The sequence below is a fragment of the Salvia splendens genome, chromosome 13 (assembly GCF_004379255.2).
Source record: "Salvia splendens isolate huo1 chromosome 13, SspV2, whole genome shotgun sequence".
NCBI classification, from domain to species: domain Eukaryota; kingdom Viridiplantae; phylum Streptophyta; class Magnoliopsida; order Lamiales; family Lamiaceae; genus Salvia; species Salvia splendens.
Window position 1 is genome coordinate 32,466,758 of NC_056044.1, and position 16,332 is coordinate 32,483,089.

At 37.3% G+C, this 16,332-nt stretch overlaps 1 protein-coding gene across 1 annotated transcript; it reads left to right on the top strand.

Moving 5' to 3' along the window:
* The first annotated feature begins 10,659 nt into the window (after positions 1 to 10,659).
* LOC121760917 (UPF0496 protein 1-like) lies at positions 10,660 to 11,145 on the top strand. Its single transcript, XM_042156508.1, has one exon. The coding sequence runs from the start codon at positions 10,660 to 10,662 to the stop codon at positions 11,143 to 11,145; it is 486 nt and encodes a 161-aa protein (XP_042012442.1).
* Positions 11,146 to 16,332: the final 5,187 nt, after the last annotated feature.

Here is a 16,332-nt window from a genome sequence, read left to right on the forward strand (position 1 = left end):
AGATAAATCTTGAGATTTAGAAAATGCAGAAGGTTCCATATGCTTCGGCAATTGGGAGCCTAATGTGTGCTCAAGTGTTTATTAGACCCAATTTGGTTTAATTGTTTATATGTTGGGCAGATATCTCAATAACCCGATATGGATCATTATGAAGCAGCGAACGGGTTATGAGATATTTATAGAGAACTAAGCATTACATGCTCGCATACAGAAAATCAGATCATTTGGAGAGATCTTTAGGCATTTTGATTCTGATTTAGTTAGATGCCAATACAGTAAATGATCCATTTTAGGTTACGTGTGTCTGTTGGCCGTGGAGCCATTTCGTGGAGAAGTGCTGAGCAAACACTTGTAGCTACTTCTGCCATGACAACAGAATTCGTAACTTGTTTTGGGCATCTAGTTATTGAATATGACTGTGAAATTTTGTCACTAAGCTGCATATTGTTAAAGGTATTGAAAGACCACTAAAGTTATGTTGTGACAATAACCCTGCAGTATTGTATTCCAAACAACAAGAGCTCTGCTATGTCATATGTTCTTGGTTGTGAATTAAAGTTAAGAATGGACAAATACTTATAGAGCATAAGGGAACGCATTTGATAGCAAATTCGTTCACTAAAGGACTAACAGTTAAGGTTTTTCATGGGCATGTAGCCCAAACAAGTGTTATGTTGTTTAAGGGTACTTCCGTTCAGTGGGAGTAATTTTGGTTATTGCTCTATATTGTGTTTTGAACATGCAGTTATAAAACTCATGTTATTCTCTGCAGAAATAAAGTATTATGTTTTGTCCATTATTTGTGTTATTTGGTTTGAGTTTGATCTCACTAAGGATTTGGGAGGACCAGTTGGAAATAGGCATGTATGATCACCTTGCATGAAGTTTCCATGCTACACTCCATAATTGATCTGTTGTTGATTATGTTTGCATATGTGATTACTGATGGGTTTAATCATGAAAAAATATGGTGACTGCCTCTTTAGTCCTATGCCGATATGGTTGATAATAAGATTGTTCGGGAATACACTATGTGATAGCATATTTGAGCGCTCATTCGGTTTTTTTTTACACATTTATTTGGTGTCATGTGTTGCCCATGTGGGAGATTGTTGGAATTTTTGGGCTTCCACATGACTAATTTAATGTGTATGGCTATCTTTTAGTTGCCCAATTAAAGTGATCTATTAAGGATTAAAGTTTGGGCTAAAGTGTATTTATTTGTTATGGAAATAAGTGTAGATACCATTTTGTGATTTTCTATTTGATGAGGGACCGAATAGAAAATAAAGGTTCTTATATTTATATAAATATAAGATTAGGTTATGGTCCCCAGACGTCAGAAGAACGTTCAATATCTCTGTATTCTCTCGGCAGACTATTGTGAAGGACGTCTCTGATCGTTTGGAAGATCCATAGCCGCTGCAAAGCAATTCCACCGTTTAATTCGTTATGGATCAAGGTACGCTTCCGCTCTACAGTTTATGCTCCTTCTCCGTCGTTCTTGGTTAATCATCATAGAGAGCTTTATGTAATTGTTCATTCAATTATTCCAACAACTCCTCCTAGTCCCTGTATAGAAATGCAACCAAAGCAACAACCGCTTGCTTTGCTTTCTCAATTTCTCATCGGGTCAACACCTACTTATTTCAATGCATCGACAACCTTATCATCTAAAAAAACTAATGGATTGAGTAAAGAACACAATAGACATGATAAAATCAATCACTGTATCAACAAACATCATCAAAAGCTATAGATCACACTGATTTGAGCATTCTTCTTAAAAAAAACTTGGAACTTATACAAAAGACTAGGGAGGAGGAGATACTCGATCGAGAGCGGCAAAGATGCCGAGGCCGGTTGATCTCTTGGTCTTGATAGGGAGCTGATACATCATCTCCAGATATAGTATACGCCGATCCTTCTAGAAGCTCAGCGATTCTGAATCGGAATCCCAGAATTCCTCCCTCATCTTCCCTAGATGAATCGCTAGTATGAAATGTTGACTTTTGTAAGATATGATAACTTAGTTTCAGATAATTTATCTCAAATCTGTATGATTTTCTATACGGTAGTACTAGATTTTATGTACAAAGACATATATGCCCTTCTTATATTTATTTATGGCTAATTGTGCTTTTTAATGATTGATAATTTTAGCATAATTAAACATAAATTATGTACAATATCAAACTTCGATGCTTCGTGAAAAAAAAATTTAATTGCTCATAAATTATGCCGTTCCACCAGTCCTTGTCTTGTGGGTCCAATAGCTTCATGCTTTGCTGCCTTTTGTGACGACTAGTGGATTTTTATTTCATCAACTCCTAATAAAGTCACCTCCTGAGTTTTATTTCAACAACTCCGGGGTTAACATAATTACTCCTGGGTCCCTTCCTCTCCCACTATTCCAAGGGTGTATCTATGTGGGAAAGATACTTTTTTTTCTTTTTATATGTATAATATATTAGCTTCAATAAGATTCTTTTCAATATGTGGTACTCAATTAATTAAACACTTGGCAACCCTACTCGGGTTGCGGGTTAATCGGGTGCGGGCTAATCGGGTTGTGATTTCTTTCGGGTTATAAAAGCTCAGCCCTAACCCTAAAAGCTCGGGTTTCGGGCTAACCCAGCGAGTTACTCGAGTTGCTACCGATAATATTAATATGCGATCAATCCAATAAATAATTATTAAAATTACTAATATTCATACAATGTAAAACATTTAATTATGATATATTTGAGATATATGCTTAAACTCAATAATAAACATGATCAGATACTAATATTTGAGATATTTCGTAGAATTTTAATGCATGTTTTAGAAATTTAAATATTTTTTTGTGAATTTAAAGTTTTTAATTTATTTATCAATTATTATATTAATAAAAATTCAATATATAATTTGTATTTTTAATATAAAATTGAAAATTATTTTTTTAGTTAAAATTAATCAATGAAATATCGAATTAGGAGTAAAAAAATAGAATAATAGAAATTTTGTCAGGTTTTCGGGCCAGCCCATCTGATTTTCGGGTCTGGCCCTAATGGGTTGCGGGTTAATCGGGTGCGGGCTAATCGGGTTTTGATTTTATCGGGCTATAAATTTCCAACCCCAACCCTATAAATTTGGCGGGCTATTCGGGCCAGCCCACGGGTTACGGGCTACATTGACATCCCGAACACTAGTATTAGATTTTATGTACAAAGACATGTATGCCCTTCTTATATTTATTTGTGGCTAATTGTGCTTTTTAATGATTGATAATTTTAGCATAATTAAACATAAATTATGTACAATATCAAACTAATTTGATGCTTCGTGAAAATAAAAATTTAATTGCCCATAAATTATTTTTATTGAAGGAGATAATTAAATAGAGACTATAAAATTGAGTTTGTTCCTAATCGTAGTGTATATATAGTTTCTTAAATCTTTTGAAAAATTCATATTACCTCCGTTCTTTAAATATGAACTATTTCCATTTTAGTATATTCTTAAAGTTATAAATTTTCTATTCTAGGAAAATAATTTTCTATAACAAAGCGATACTCATAAATCACTTTTTCTTCTATCTCTCTGACATTATCAATACTTCTATCTCTTTTACTTTTTCGGAATTTCTCATGAACTTCAAACTTAGCACCAAATATCATAAACTTTCTCAATCTTTATCATTTTTCCCATGTTTGGTGCTACGTTTGAGAAAGTTCATGACATTTTGTGTTACATTTGAACTTTATGGAATATCTAAATAAAAGTGTAAAAAATCATGACTTTTGAAGCAATTTTTCCTTCTCATATGGTTTAATTATAGTTTGTGTTTAAATAACAAGATAGAGTTTGTCGTGGGTGGAGAAATTGAGAGTCATATATTGTGTGCATATAAGTGAATAAAGTGTAAATAAATATAAATAAAATTGTGTCTAAAATGACGAAAAAAAGAGTGCACTAATTGAATGATATTTATAACATATACTTGTCAAATTGTCACGCCCGCATTTTCTAAGGATAGAAAACACGGTTGATCGCGACTAGGGGGGTTAAAGAAGCGGGGAAGAAATGGGAAAACAACATAAATCGACCATAGCTCGAAACAAACGTAAATAACTCGAATAAAATCAGAGTATCTCAACAATACATGAACTCAAAAGAAGGACAATTACTTAGCGGAAGCATTTGAGAGAAGGAATATGCCACGTGTGAAGACATGACACACTCTAGACACTTAGATTTCTTTAACGACCTTGCTCAACACCCACCGCGTCCGTCACGCTCAACCTGCACATTTTGAGAGAATGAATATGCCACGTGTGAAGACATGACACACTCTAGACACTTAGATTTCTTTAACGACCTTGCTCAACACCCACCGCGCCCGTCACGCCCGACACTTAGATGTACCCAGTGAACACATGCCAAAATAATTTTCATAAAATATTGTGTCAGCATTTAAAAGTGAACTTGGGGTTTTATAAAAGGCCAAGTCACCAAAACATTTTCTCGCTCAAAAGTATGGCTGTAGTCCATTTTTCTCTCTCCTCGTACCATATTTGAACCTTATATGTGAAACGAGAACGTGGCCACATTCTCGATCACCGGACCGGCCAACTCGAAAGCTAGCGCACGATCCCTTCTGTGTACACTAGCTTGAATAGGGACTCGCTCCCTAGACAAACCCGAATTCGATTAAACTCATAACTTCTAGTAGGGACTCGCTCCCCACTAGGCGATCAGATAGGCACATCCTTAAAAACAAAATACGGCATGACACAATATATTTCACATAACAATATACTTAGGGCATTGCCCTTATTTAAAAAGAAAGCCCACAGTAAAACTTTAGTTCGAAAGCCCACCTCGTTCGTTTAAATTTTCTGAATTTGAATTCCTTACTTCGACTTCAATTTTGTTCCCGGAAAATCTCTTCCTTGACTCCATGCTTCTCTTCTCTTTTCGTGCATGAAAAGCTCATGATTTAATTAAGCTCTCCTTTCTTTTCACAAGCTCCAATCCAAACAATTTATCAGGCAGACCAACTAATTAAATCCCATTAAGCCCAAAATACAGCAAGTAATTTTGAGGACCAACACACTATTATTAGTAGCCAAACAAACAACTAAGTACAATATACTCCCACCTACACGTAATTATCTCCATCTCTCTGCCTCAACTTTCAAAATGGATAAAGTCAATAACTAAAAAGAATTCAACTTAAAACATGTATAAACTCCACTGTACTACTACTATCTCTCCCCTTGTTCTCCCTCTATCTCAGCATTATAATCTCACTCTTCCGTTTCAAATTCTCACGCTCTCCCTCTGCTCAAATCAAAATGACAGCAAGAACACCCAGCACCAAACTCTCCCTCAACTCTCGTCCCAAAAGCTTTCTCCGGCGAAAATCGGCGCCGCCTCACGTCCCTCCGTCGAAGACCAGCCACTGCTTCTGCCACCGCCGCCACTGCCGCGACGCAGCAGGAGTTGCTGCTGTTCGTCGTTGTTCGCTCTCTCTCCGTGTCAATTCGCCGCCGCTGCCGTCTCCTCCGTGCCGTTGCTGGGATCGCCGTCGCCGTCTCACCCCTTTTTCTCCCCTCATCTCTCGGTTTCTTCTCTCCAGAATTGGATGTGTGATTGTTGCTAAGGTTTTGAAAGAAAGTAAATAAAAACTGTTTATGATTGTGTGAACGGGGGATATGTATATATGAGCAAAACTGATAGATATTGATGGATTTGGTGGTTGGAGAGATTTTAGGGAAGATGGAATATATATCTCCATTGGAAAAGATTTGAAGGGGAGATTTGAGCAGATTTGAGCATATCTACGGTTGGTCTCATATTGGATTCTCCAAAAATGAATTGGGCTTGAAAAATTAAATAAATTGAGTGTAGAAAAGAATAATTGTTATAGGTCCAAAATGATATTTCTTATCTCTGATTTGAGAGGGTCAGACCGACCTATGTAAACCTCTAAAGTGAGTTGGGCCAAGCTTATTATACATCTCTAGGCCTAGCCCACCCAAACCCACTCGATAAATGGGTTGGATTGGACTGTTATTCTTAACTACATTATATACAAATTTATTAAAGTAAAAGAAAGGATGTATTTTTATAATTAAATCTTGTACTGACATAATTATAATGTATAATAATGATAAGAATGAGAAATTAATAAAGACTTGAAATATGAAATTCACAAATAGCGTAATAGAAAGCACATGTCTATGATTTGGAAGCCATAAGGAAAGCACTTGATCGAATCCAACCGAAACTCCAACTTGTCGAATCGAGCCATGATCTTCTCGAACCCTAGGGATAGCGGATCGTCAGTCTCCTTATCCTCCAGAGGGCGACTGCTTGACTCCGGATTAGCCTGCGGAGGAGGCCGGGGCGCGCTGTTAACGCTTCGACCTTCTGTCGGATTGCGCTGCGGTTGGCCGATCAATAACTCCTAAGCGTTACCACCCGTAAGAAGACCAGAAGGCGGAAAACACTTCATCGGAACCATCCATAATCAGTACGAAAATGAAAGACACCAGATGTTAAGGCGACACTTCCCTTAACGTTGAAATTCCTACGCACAAGAAACACAACCGTGATTATCCGGCGACGGAAACTCTGGCGGTGGCGGCTCCGGCGGGGGTTCGACATCAACGCGTTCGGCGACTGGGGGCATGTACAATGTCCTGGGTGGTGGTTCGTCGACGCTGGGGGCACCAACCACCCCATTTTGATGTGGATGCATACGCCCGTTCCTTCGCCCCGAGGTATTCGCAGGGATTATCTTAGATTCATGAGGATTATTCCGTTGAACCCACTCCAGAAGAAGGCCGAGGCGGGCGAGGAGGCGGAGGCGGAGGCGGACGAGGAGGATGAGGAGGATCTAGGCCAGCATCCGTACGGCCCCAAAGAAATGCTAGCAGTGTACCACGCTTGGATCAGCGTCTCGTACGATCCCATTGTCGAGAATCAACAACCCTGGAAGTGCTTCTAGGAAAAGGTCATTGATGTGTAATTTTCGAGCTTTTATATCAATGGATTAATATCTCACAAGTTAATTAAATTAGCTCTAAAATTACAACCTATCTGCAAGAGTACATATGTAGTTGTAGTAAAAGAGTGTCGAACCACATGGAGGCGTAGGTTATTTAACAAGAATTGACAATATTAATAAACTAAATTTAAGAACTAAAGTGCGAAAATAGAGAAACTCAAGAGATTGAGAACATTGCTCTTAATATGCTCCAGATGTGAATTAACTTAACGAACCAATTAACCTATGGATTAAAGATTAATCTAATGAAAGTTGTAATAATCTCGTTCATTCTACTCACACTGAACATGTTCATAGATGCTTGAATTTAACTTTGCTGAACACTAAGATCAAATTCGTACTCATCAGATTATCACTCCTACAGACGCATAGTAAGCTCTAACCCAACTTCTAAGTTCCAACGTACATGATTCATTTACAAAATCAATTGAACATTTCTACGGAAGCACAGTAAATGTCCAACAATTATTGTAACGACATGCAAATTAACTTATCCAAGATTCATATGCTGAACACGATACGAATCTCAAACTCTTTATCTATGTTTCCACCTTTTAACCAAGTTAAAGAGACATTGGCTAAAAGACAAGATTGAATAATAAATCAGGCCGGAATTATAATTCAATGTAAAAAGCACCATAGAGAAAGATCATATATTAATATTAATCCATAGAATCCAAATGTAATTCACATCTTTCACAAATTAGGAGCAACGTAAGAGTATAGTTACACATCCTCGACCAATAAAGAAGAACCGTAGAACTAAAGAAATTGATGTGTAGATGATAGCAAATCTCCTCCAGGATGATGGAAGTTGAATGATTGCCCCTCCAATCTTCCTCTCTTCCTCCTCTTTCTCTTGTCTCCCGTCTCTCCTTTTCTCTCTGACCCACGAGAATCCTCAATATTTGGGCCTTCAAAATTCTCCAATTAAACTTTCCTCCACTACTTTGTAAACTGCCACGTGTGTGGTGGCTCCCTCAATTGTCCAATTTCCTACTCCTATTTGTTCCCTGCCTTTTTCTCCCTCACCTGTCAATTCTAATTCCTCTCTCATCTTCGTTCAACTCCCCATGTGGGAGAGGAAACTGCCGTTTGCAGTTAACAAAATGATTCACCCGGCCAGGTGTTTTATTGAGGACTTGCTAGAATTTTCGTATTCTGAACATCATACTCGGCCGGGTGGAATTATTAGGCATAAAATACACCCGGCCGGGTGGCCAATTTTGAGAGCTTTCTGGACAGCTTTTTCACCATCCGAGCTTCATTCCTACACCATAAACATACTTTTGCAAGCATCACAAACTATATAAATCATGTAAAGTTAGGGAAATAAAGATGTACAATTTGATTCACATCAGTCACCGAGGCCTACCACGAGATTAATCCGAAAGGGTCCCGCGCGCCGCACATATAAGATGCTCCGTGCTCACTTTGACTGAGTCGACAGAGAGGTAAAAAAATTCTGCGCTATCAACAAGAATGAAGCGGCTTATTACCAAAGCGGAGCCATGGGAGCCGACATTCTGAGGTCGGCTTTGCGAGTCTACTTCGACGACACAAAAAAAAATAATTCAAATATGTCGATGTTAGGAGGTCGTCAAAGACGAGGAAAAGTGGGCCGGCGGTTTGAGGTCCAGTTCGGGCTTGACCTCGAAGCGCACGAAGCACACTGCGAGTGGCCAATACTCGTCTAATGAGGGCGGTTCGGGCAGCGCCGCACAAGAGATTGCCTCGCAGGAGGTTGAGGGCACGTCAGACGATGCTGTGGGGTCCTCCCGTGGGCGCCGTCGACCGCAAGGGAGAAATGCGGCGAAGGCGGCTAGAGGGAGGAGGGGCTGAGCCGAATCAAGCCAGGTGGGCTCGGGCTCGGGGGACCCTCGAACTCCCTTATGTCCATGTACATGACCGCCACAATGGCAGACATTTCCTCCATGACGCCTCCCCAATACCAAGCCTATCTTGCCGGAATTGCGTTTATGACGGGACAACTTGGTATTCCACCTCCTCACGGCTTCAGTGCACCTCCACCGCCTTCGGGGGATGATTCGCCGCGGAGTAGTTTTTTTTATTTTCTATAAAATTGTATTTTAAATTATGTCATTTTTATTTTTTTTGGATTTTAATTATGTGTTTTTTTATTTTTTTGAATTTTAAGTTGTATTTTTATTTGATGTTGTAGTTTTATTTTATTTTTAATTAAGTGTTTTTTTTTATTGAATTTAGTTGGAAATAAAAATAAAAAATGAAATTGAATGAATAGTAATTTAAGGGACGGATAAGAGATGGGGGGTTGCAGGTTTCGTCCCTTAGTTAAGAAATGGAGTAAAAAAAGTACAGTAGGACCTATAAATAGTAATTTAAGGAACGGTTAAGGGATAGATAAGTGGCATCTAAGGGATGTAAAATCCTTCAATAGTTGGATCTAAAGCGATTAAAGTACCAATGATGTCATCGTTCTCCCAATCAACCGAGTCTGACCTTCACTACATTAAAACTATTTTAAAATATTAATCATTATTTTAAAATTAATTAAAACATCATATAAACTTAAAATTACATTTGGTTAGTTACATTTACATTGCAAAAGATAGTATCCTTCACAATTACTCATATTATCGTATATAACGGTGGTGTTCATTTTTTAAGATAAAATATTACTAAGATACAAATTAGATTGAGTTGTGAGATTATTTTAGTCACAAGGGGTTAGCTATGACTAATTATATCATGATTATCCATCTAGGATTGAGTTGTGGAGTTGAATTTCATGAATTAAACACACTACAAATTTAATTCCGGATATAATCTTGCAAACCGAACACCCCCTTAGTTTAGTATTCTTTGCACAATTCAGTATGCCAAGAAACTAACTCTTGGAAAAAGAGTAATCCATCCCTGAAAATATGAATAACTATTTCCTTTTTAGTCCGAACATGAAAAATATAAAAAAAAAAATTCTTTTTATTCCGTTCCTAAAAAATATAATTTTTTCTAATTTAGTAAATTTAGCTATATTATTATTTACTAACACTATTTTTACTATCATTTTTTATTACTTTCTTATTTTATTAATTATATATTAAAAGTAATAATAAATAAATGTTTATACTTTTCATGACATAAGTAAATGAAGTATTGTTGTTACGCGCGACTAATCCTGATTCTTTCGCACGCATCATCATTCAGGTTTGGATTACATCATTGGTTACAAAAAATAATCTATCAAACTTTTGCACCGACCATAATATAATCTAATCATATGTAAGGGATAGAATCCCCTTGATTAGTAAATTAGTTCATTAAATTATGCCTATTGGCCGCGCTGGCAGTACAATTTTATTAGGTTCAATTTGACTATTCACTTCTATTTATATTTTTTTTTATTTTCCAAAACGTCCTTAGCGGACGAATTGGGCAAATCCATTGGATACTATCCGTTGTTATGTTAACTCTCATTAAATAAACACAAAGGCACCTCAGTTTATTACATAAACGCTGATCACCGTCACCGCCGCACGAAGACGCCAAATCCTCCTCCGCCTCCGCTCCCCAACCGCCGCAAGAAGCCGCCAAGTCCTCCTCCTCTGCGGCCCACCATGGCCGGAGAATTTGTTTTGGCATTTCGTGATCTGCAGAAGGACGCGGTAAATAATGAAAAATTGGTGGATTTTGTCCACGGCCACTACACGAACAGCCTCAACGCTCCCGAGTTCTACTCAGCCCTCCAACAACAATGTCTCCACCCTGACCAACATGTCCACAACTTATTCTGTAATTTATCCTTTCTTTACACAGACCATTTCTTCATGGAGGAGACACTGAAATCAATGGATGAGAGCTTGGAGAAGCAGCTCTGCTGCGTCGATGTCTGTAAGAAGGCCTCTACTATTTTCTTCATCTCAGCGGCCATGATCTGCGCGGCCAAGGCTGCCACTGCAGCCGCGGACGCCAACCCCAAGACTAAGATGACAGCGGCCAAGGCGGCAGCTGCAGCCGCTGCAGCCTCCATTCTGTTTGGTGCAGTCGGGAAGTGGGTCCATTCGCTTCTGAGCAAGCATGAGTCAAGAAGCATAAGGAGATAACAGAGCTTATGATCATGGGCGCCAGACGCGGCATGAGAGGTCTCAGCAACATCTCCGTAGCTGCCCGGAGGTTGCAGTTCCAGACCAAGTCTAACAAAATGGCGGCGGTTGAAAAGAGCTATGGAGAATTACTACGGAATGTTGAAAACTACAGTGATGAGATGAAGTGGGTTAAACAACTTGTGCTTCTGAGTATCATGAGATACTAAATTAAGGTACTCATGTTTTGCGGAGAAATGAAGAATCTTGTATGGTGTATAAGTGAAGAAAGTGCAAATAAAGATAAGGCAATTTTGTCTAAAATACCATAAAATCTAAGAATGCACTAATTTGAGGATACACTAAATAACAAGTGTGCACTATTTTATGAAACAGCAAGAGAATATTACTTCATTTGTTCCGTTATAAACGAGATGTTTCTTTTGGACACAGAAAAAAAATGATAATTAAAGAGCTAAGTGAAAAAGAGTAAAATAAGGAAACGAAAAGAGAATAAAATAAGTAAATAAAAGTGTTATATTTTGCTTGAAAAAGAAAATAGTATTGTAAGAGCATGCGTAACGCAAGGGGTCGGGCCGCATCTCGCGAGTCCCGGTCCGTCCCATGCATTACACGGAAGGGCGGCACGGCTCAGGCCCGTCCCGGTGACGCGTGACCGGCCTGGGGAGCGTCCCGCGTCCCGGCCCAGCGTTACACGGTCTTCGGGCCGGGACGCAAATCCAATTTTGTATTTTTTTTTAAATTCGATGTCTATAAATACGAGCTTGCGTTCCATCCATTTCAATCCCGCGTTCCATTTCAATACTCTATTATACCCTTTGTTTCGGCGCCAATGGATTGGTTCAACAACGATCAACGTGAGATGGAGGAGTTCGTTAACTCGAACAATTGGTACATACCGTCGTCGCAACCATCGCAGACACAGCCTAGTCCGGGAGTCGGTAGCAACGTCGACATTACATCGCCGGTCAACACCGACGAGTTCGAGGTCAGTGAGATGGAGCCCGCTCAAGAGCGGGGAAAGGAGAAGGTCGGGGAGGAGGATGGGCCGAAGAAGTACACTCCGCCCGAGACAATGTGGCTTGCGAGGAACTACATCGACGTCTCCGAGGATCCTATCATCGGCAACCAGCAGACCGGGTTTCTTGTATTTTAAATTTGCTTCGTCTAGTAATGTAATGTTAATTTCGAATGAACAATGCATTTTCCCGGTTTCAATTGTTCAACGAATTGCGTTTTCGAGTTAAATAGGTTGGAGTTGTGAATAGTGTCATTTATTAGTTGCGGCCCGAGTTGCGGCCTGCAGGGTTACAGCAGTTGGGGCCTGGGCCGCAACTGTAGAGGAATGATGACGTGGAGGGGACTTGGGGCCGGAAATGGGGACGGGGTTACTGATGCCCTAACTATTTCGGGTGGGATGGTCCAAAAATAAAGAATGCATTTTATGATGGGACAGAGAAAGCATAAATATATCACGTGTAATTCTAGAAAAAAAAATCGAACGAAGAATCGACGGCGCAAATGAAAACTTATACTGAAAGTTAGGAAAAATCAATTTAACGGCCTTGATTGTTTGAGTACAATAATTGTCAACACATCCATTTTGAGGCAAAGTTGAGGCTCGGCCCAACTCATTCCCAAGTCTGTAGTGGGCTGGGCCAATTTCTTATGCATCTCTATGCCTATCTCACCCCACACTCAATCGATAAGTAGGTTGGATTGGGCTGAGTTTAATTCTAAAATATCTTTATACAAATTTGTAAAACCAAAATAAAATAGAATTCTCCATACATGTGGGTTAATTTTACGAAGGTTATCAAATTATAATAACATATTTTTTAATATAGAAATATCACTCTATTATAGAGTACTTTATTACCTCTATTTTACTCAATAAATAATATTGCATAAGATCTCGGATACCCTACTCAGATATCCAGTTCCGAAAATTCAAGTATTCGATTAAAAAAAATCAAAATATTCTTTCTAATTACACAACTTCCAATCCTGTTTCAATTTGAAATCGGATAATTTGGTAAAATTAGAATTATAAATGTAGAAGCAGGATTATTTTGATCTTGATTGTAATTACATATTTTTAGATCCACGATATTAAGTCATTAATATAATTATGAAGAAAATTAAAGCACGATTATTTAGTACTCCTATATTGGTATTGTCGAAAGCAGTAATGAAGGGAGCATGAATCAAAAGTCAAAACCACATATTCTCTGCGATAGCTAAAGATGGATTGGAGGAGTCAAGTGAAAAGTTGTTGGTATTGTCGACCATTACTCTCACTTTTCATATGATTAGCTTTATTTAGATTATCTATTTTACTAAGGGGCCGTTTGGTAGCTATGTTACAGTTAGATAGAAGAGCTTATCCGGGTTTAGTTGTGTGTTTGGTAGTTATGTTACAAATCCGCATGACCCGTGTTTTGTATCCGGCCCGGACAAAGCCCACTTAAAAGCCTATGTTTCAAGCAACAATGTAACTACTCATTTGCCTAGGTTACATATCTAGTCAACCTAGTTAGTTTTAGGAAAATACAATTTTACCCATCAATCTTATATATAGTCATATTTATATATACACTATATTTTATACAAATACATACTTTAATTATATTTCAATATAACAAAAAATAGGTAATGTAATTAATGATATGCAATAATATAATAAAAAATTAAACTATATAATTATTCATATAATTAATGTACGATGAGAAATGATATGTTATGGTATGCTTGGGTGTTTTTAATTACATAAAATATATAATAAAAATAAAAGTAACAAATATAGTTATGATCATATTTATTTAATTTCTCATTTCTAGCATTTTTACGTTTTAAGAAATGGTATGCTTGAATATTTTCATATAAATAAAATTATATAATAAAAATTAAAAAATGAAATATTTAAGTTATGATTAAATTTATTATGTACTCCATTTTTAGCATTTTATATAATAAGAAATGGTATGCTTGGATATTTTTCATCGTCAACAAATTAAGGCAACATGAGGATATTTTAATCATTAAATTAAATTAATGAGGATAATTTTGACAATTCTAATTTTTATCTTTAATTGTAACTTGTTGTACCAAACATCTAAATATGATAACTCACAATTATCCTTAGCTACCAAACACTTAATCAAGATAAATTAACTAATCGAAACTATGATAACTATCCATATTTGTATCATGTCTAGTCGAAACATAACATGACTACCAAACGATGCCTAAAGACACATTGACTACTTTTAATCAATTTTACACATGTATGAAACTAAAGAATTACTTATTTTTTACTCTTAGATCGTTAAGATAATTAATTTATTCTATTTAATTAAAATAATTTTATAATCAAGATGTGATACAATGCGTCGAACCCTGGAGTTGTAGTAATGATGCGAATTTTTTATATCCAATTTTTTTTTTTTTTTAATTTCAGGTATTGGGGTGTTAATATAGATAACTCTATTTTTTTGTTATTACTATCATATTCGAGTAGTCAACTTATTATAGTTTGAAATCGAAGTATTATTTTCTATAGTTAAATAATCCTCGGCAATTCCTCAAAATAGCCTCAATCGGGAAACACATAAATTTTTTTAAAATACCAGTACTTAACATTATTTTAATTTAGAATGGGTATAAATATTAAAAAAAATATTTAATCACCTTAACCATTTATAAAGCTATTAAACTCTTAAAACATCTCATAAATGTTTGGTCCTTTTTATTTAACAAACTTAAATAAAACATCTCGAATTTTGGGTGCTGTAGTGAAAGGTAGTAATAAAAACGAGTGTTAAATAATTATCATGAAAAACAGTCATATATATCCAGTAATTTACTTCTATTTTAACAAACTTGCACAATCTGTTCATACATTAAAACAATGAAACTTCTTCGATCTTTCGTATCAAAGAAAAATGATTCATCAAAAAAGTTTATTATGGGATATTCATTCATATATATACAACTAACGTTATAACAATTATTCCATCAAATATCTCCACCGGCCCGCCCATTTCCCCCATGGCCGAAGAATTTGTTTCGGCGTTTCATGATCTGCATAGCTGACTCAACTTATTTTAACACAAGGAATTCTCGCAAGTGTACGGGGCTAGTGTAGCACAAAGCAAGTAAGAGTATCGTATCCCACAGAGACAAAATGAATAAACTCAAGTACCACGGACCGATGTTAACTACTATCTAGACAAATCGAAGGTTTGGTTTGATTCTTGGAGAGAAAACAATTAAACATAAACAAGTTAAAAGCACGCAACAAGGATAGGTTTCAAATAAGAGAAAGAAGTAGAGCTTTGGATCCAACTACAACGAACACAATGTGGACAATTCAATAACTTCGATTACCCAATTGAAGTCTCTAGGATTACTAGGAAAGCCTCTAGTCTAGGCTAAGCCCTCTCTCGAGTGCACTCAACCCGTTGATTAACCATTAATATTGAAGTCTCCTTCTAATACTTCACAATTAACTCCGTAAAACAAAAGGCCAAAGCCCTCACTCTAGAATTCCTTCTCTCGAATGTAAATTATCTAGGTGGTGTTCATTCTTTTATCAATCCTAATTAAGTATCTCTCGATTACACAAAACTAGGTCAACAAACCCAATTGGTAGCTAAGCAATTGAATTGAAAAAGCTCAAGAATAGACAAAGGAATCACAAGAGCATATGTAATCAAAAGTCCTTGAATTAATCAAAAGCATTCATTGTAGTCTTCACCAAAACTCTACAAGATATTTAGCTACTCATATTCAACACAAATTCACAAGATAAATCCATAGAAATTGAATTGAACATAGGAAAACTAATAAAGATACTCCCAAATGTGGATTGAGTGGGCAAATCGTCTTCGTCTTCAGCCTTGTTGATGAATCGGACTCTTTGTCGCTTCAATCTGCTCTCCACATGTAGAAACTGCTCCTGGGGCGTGTGTTGTGTCCTTGGAGTCGCAACCCTAGGTCCATTTTATACCCGGGGCGGAAATAAGGCATTTGCACTGTTCCGCACAAATCGCCCGGCCGGACGATTTTAAGTCGCCAGAACGCCCGGTCGGGCAAACTCTCTGGAAAGTCGATTGTTTCTTCAGAACGCCCGGTCGGGCGTTTGTTCCATGAGAAAACGCCCGGTCGGGCGAAATCTCTGTTCTC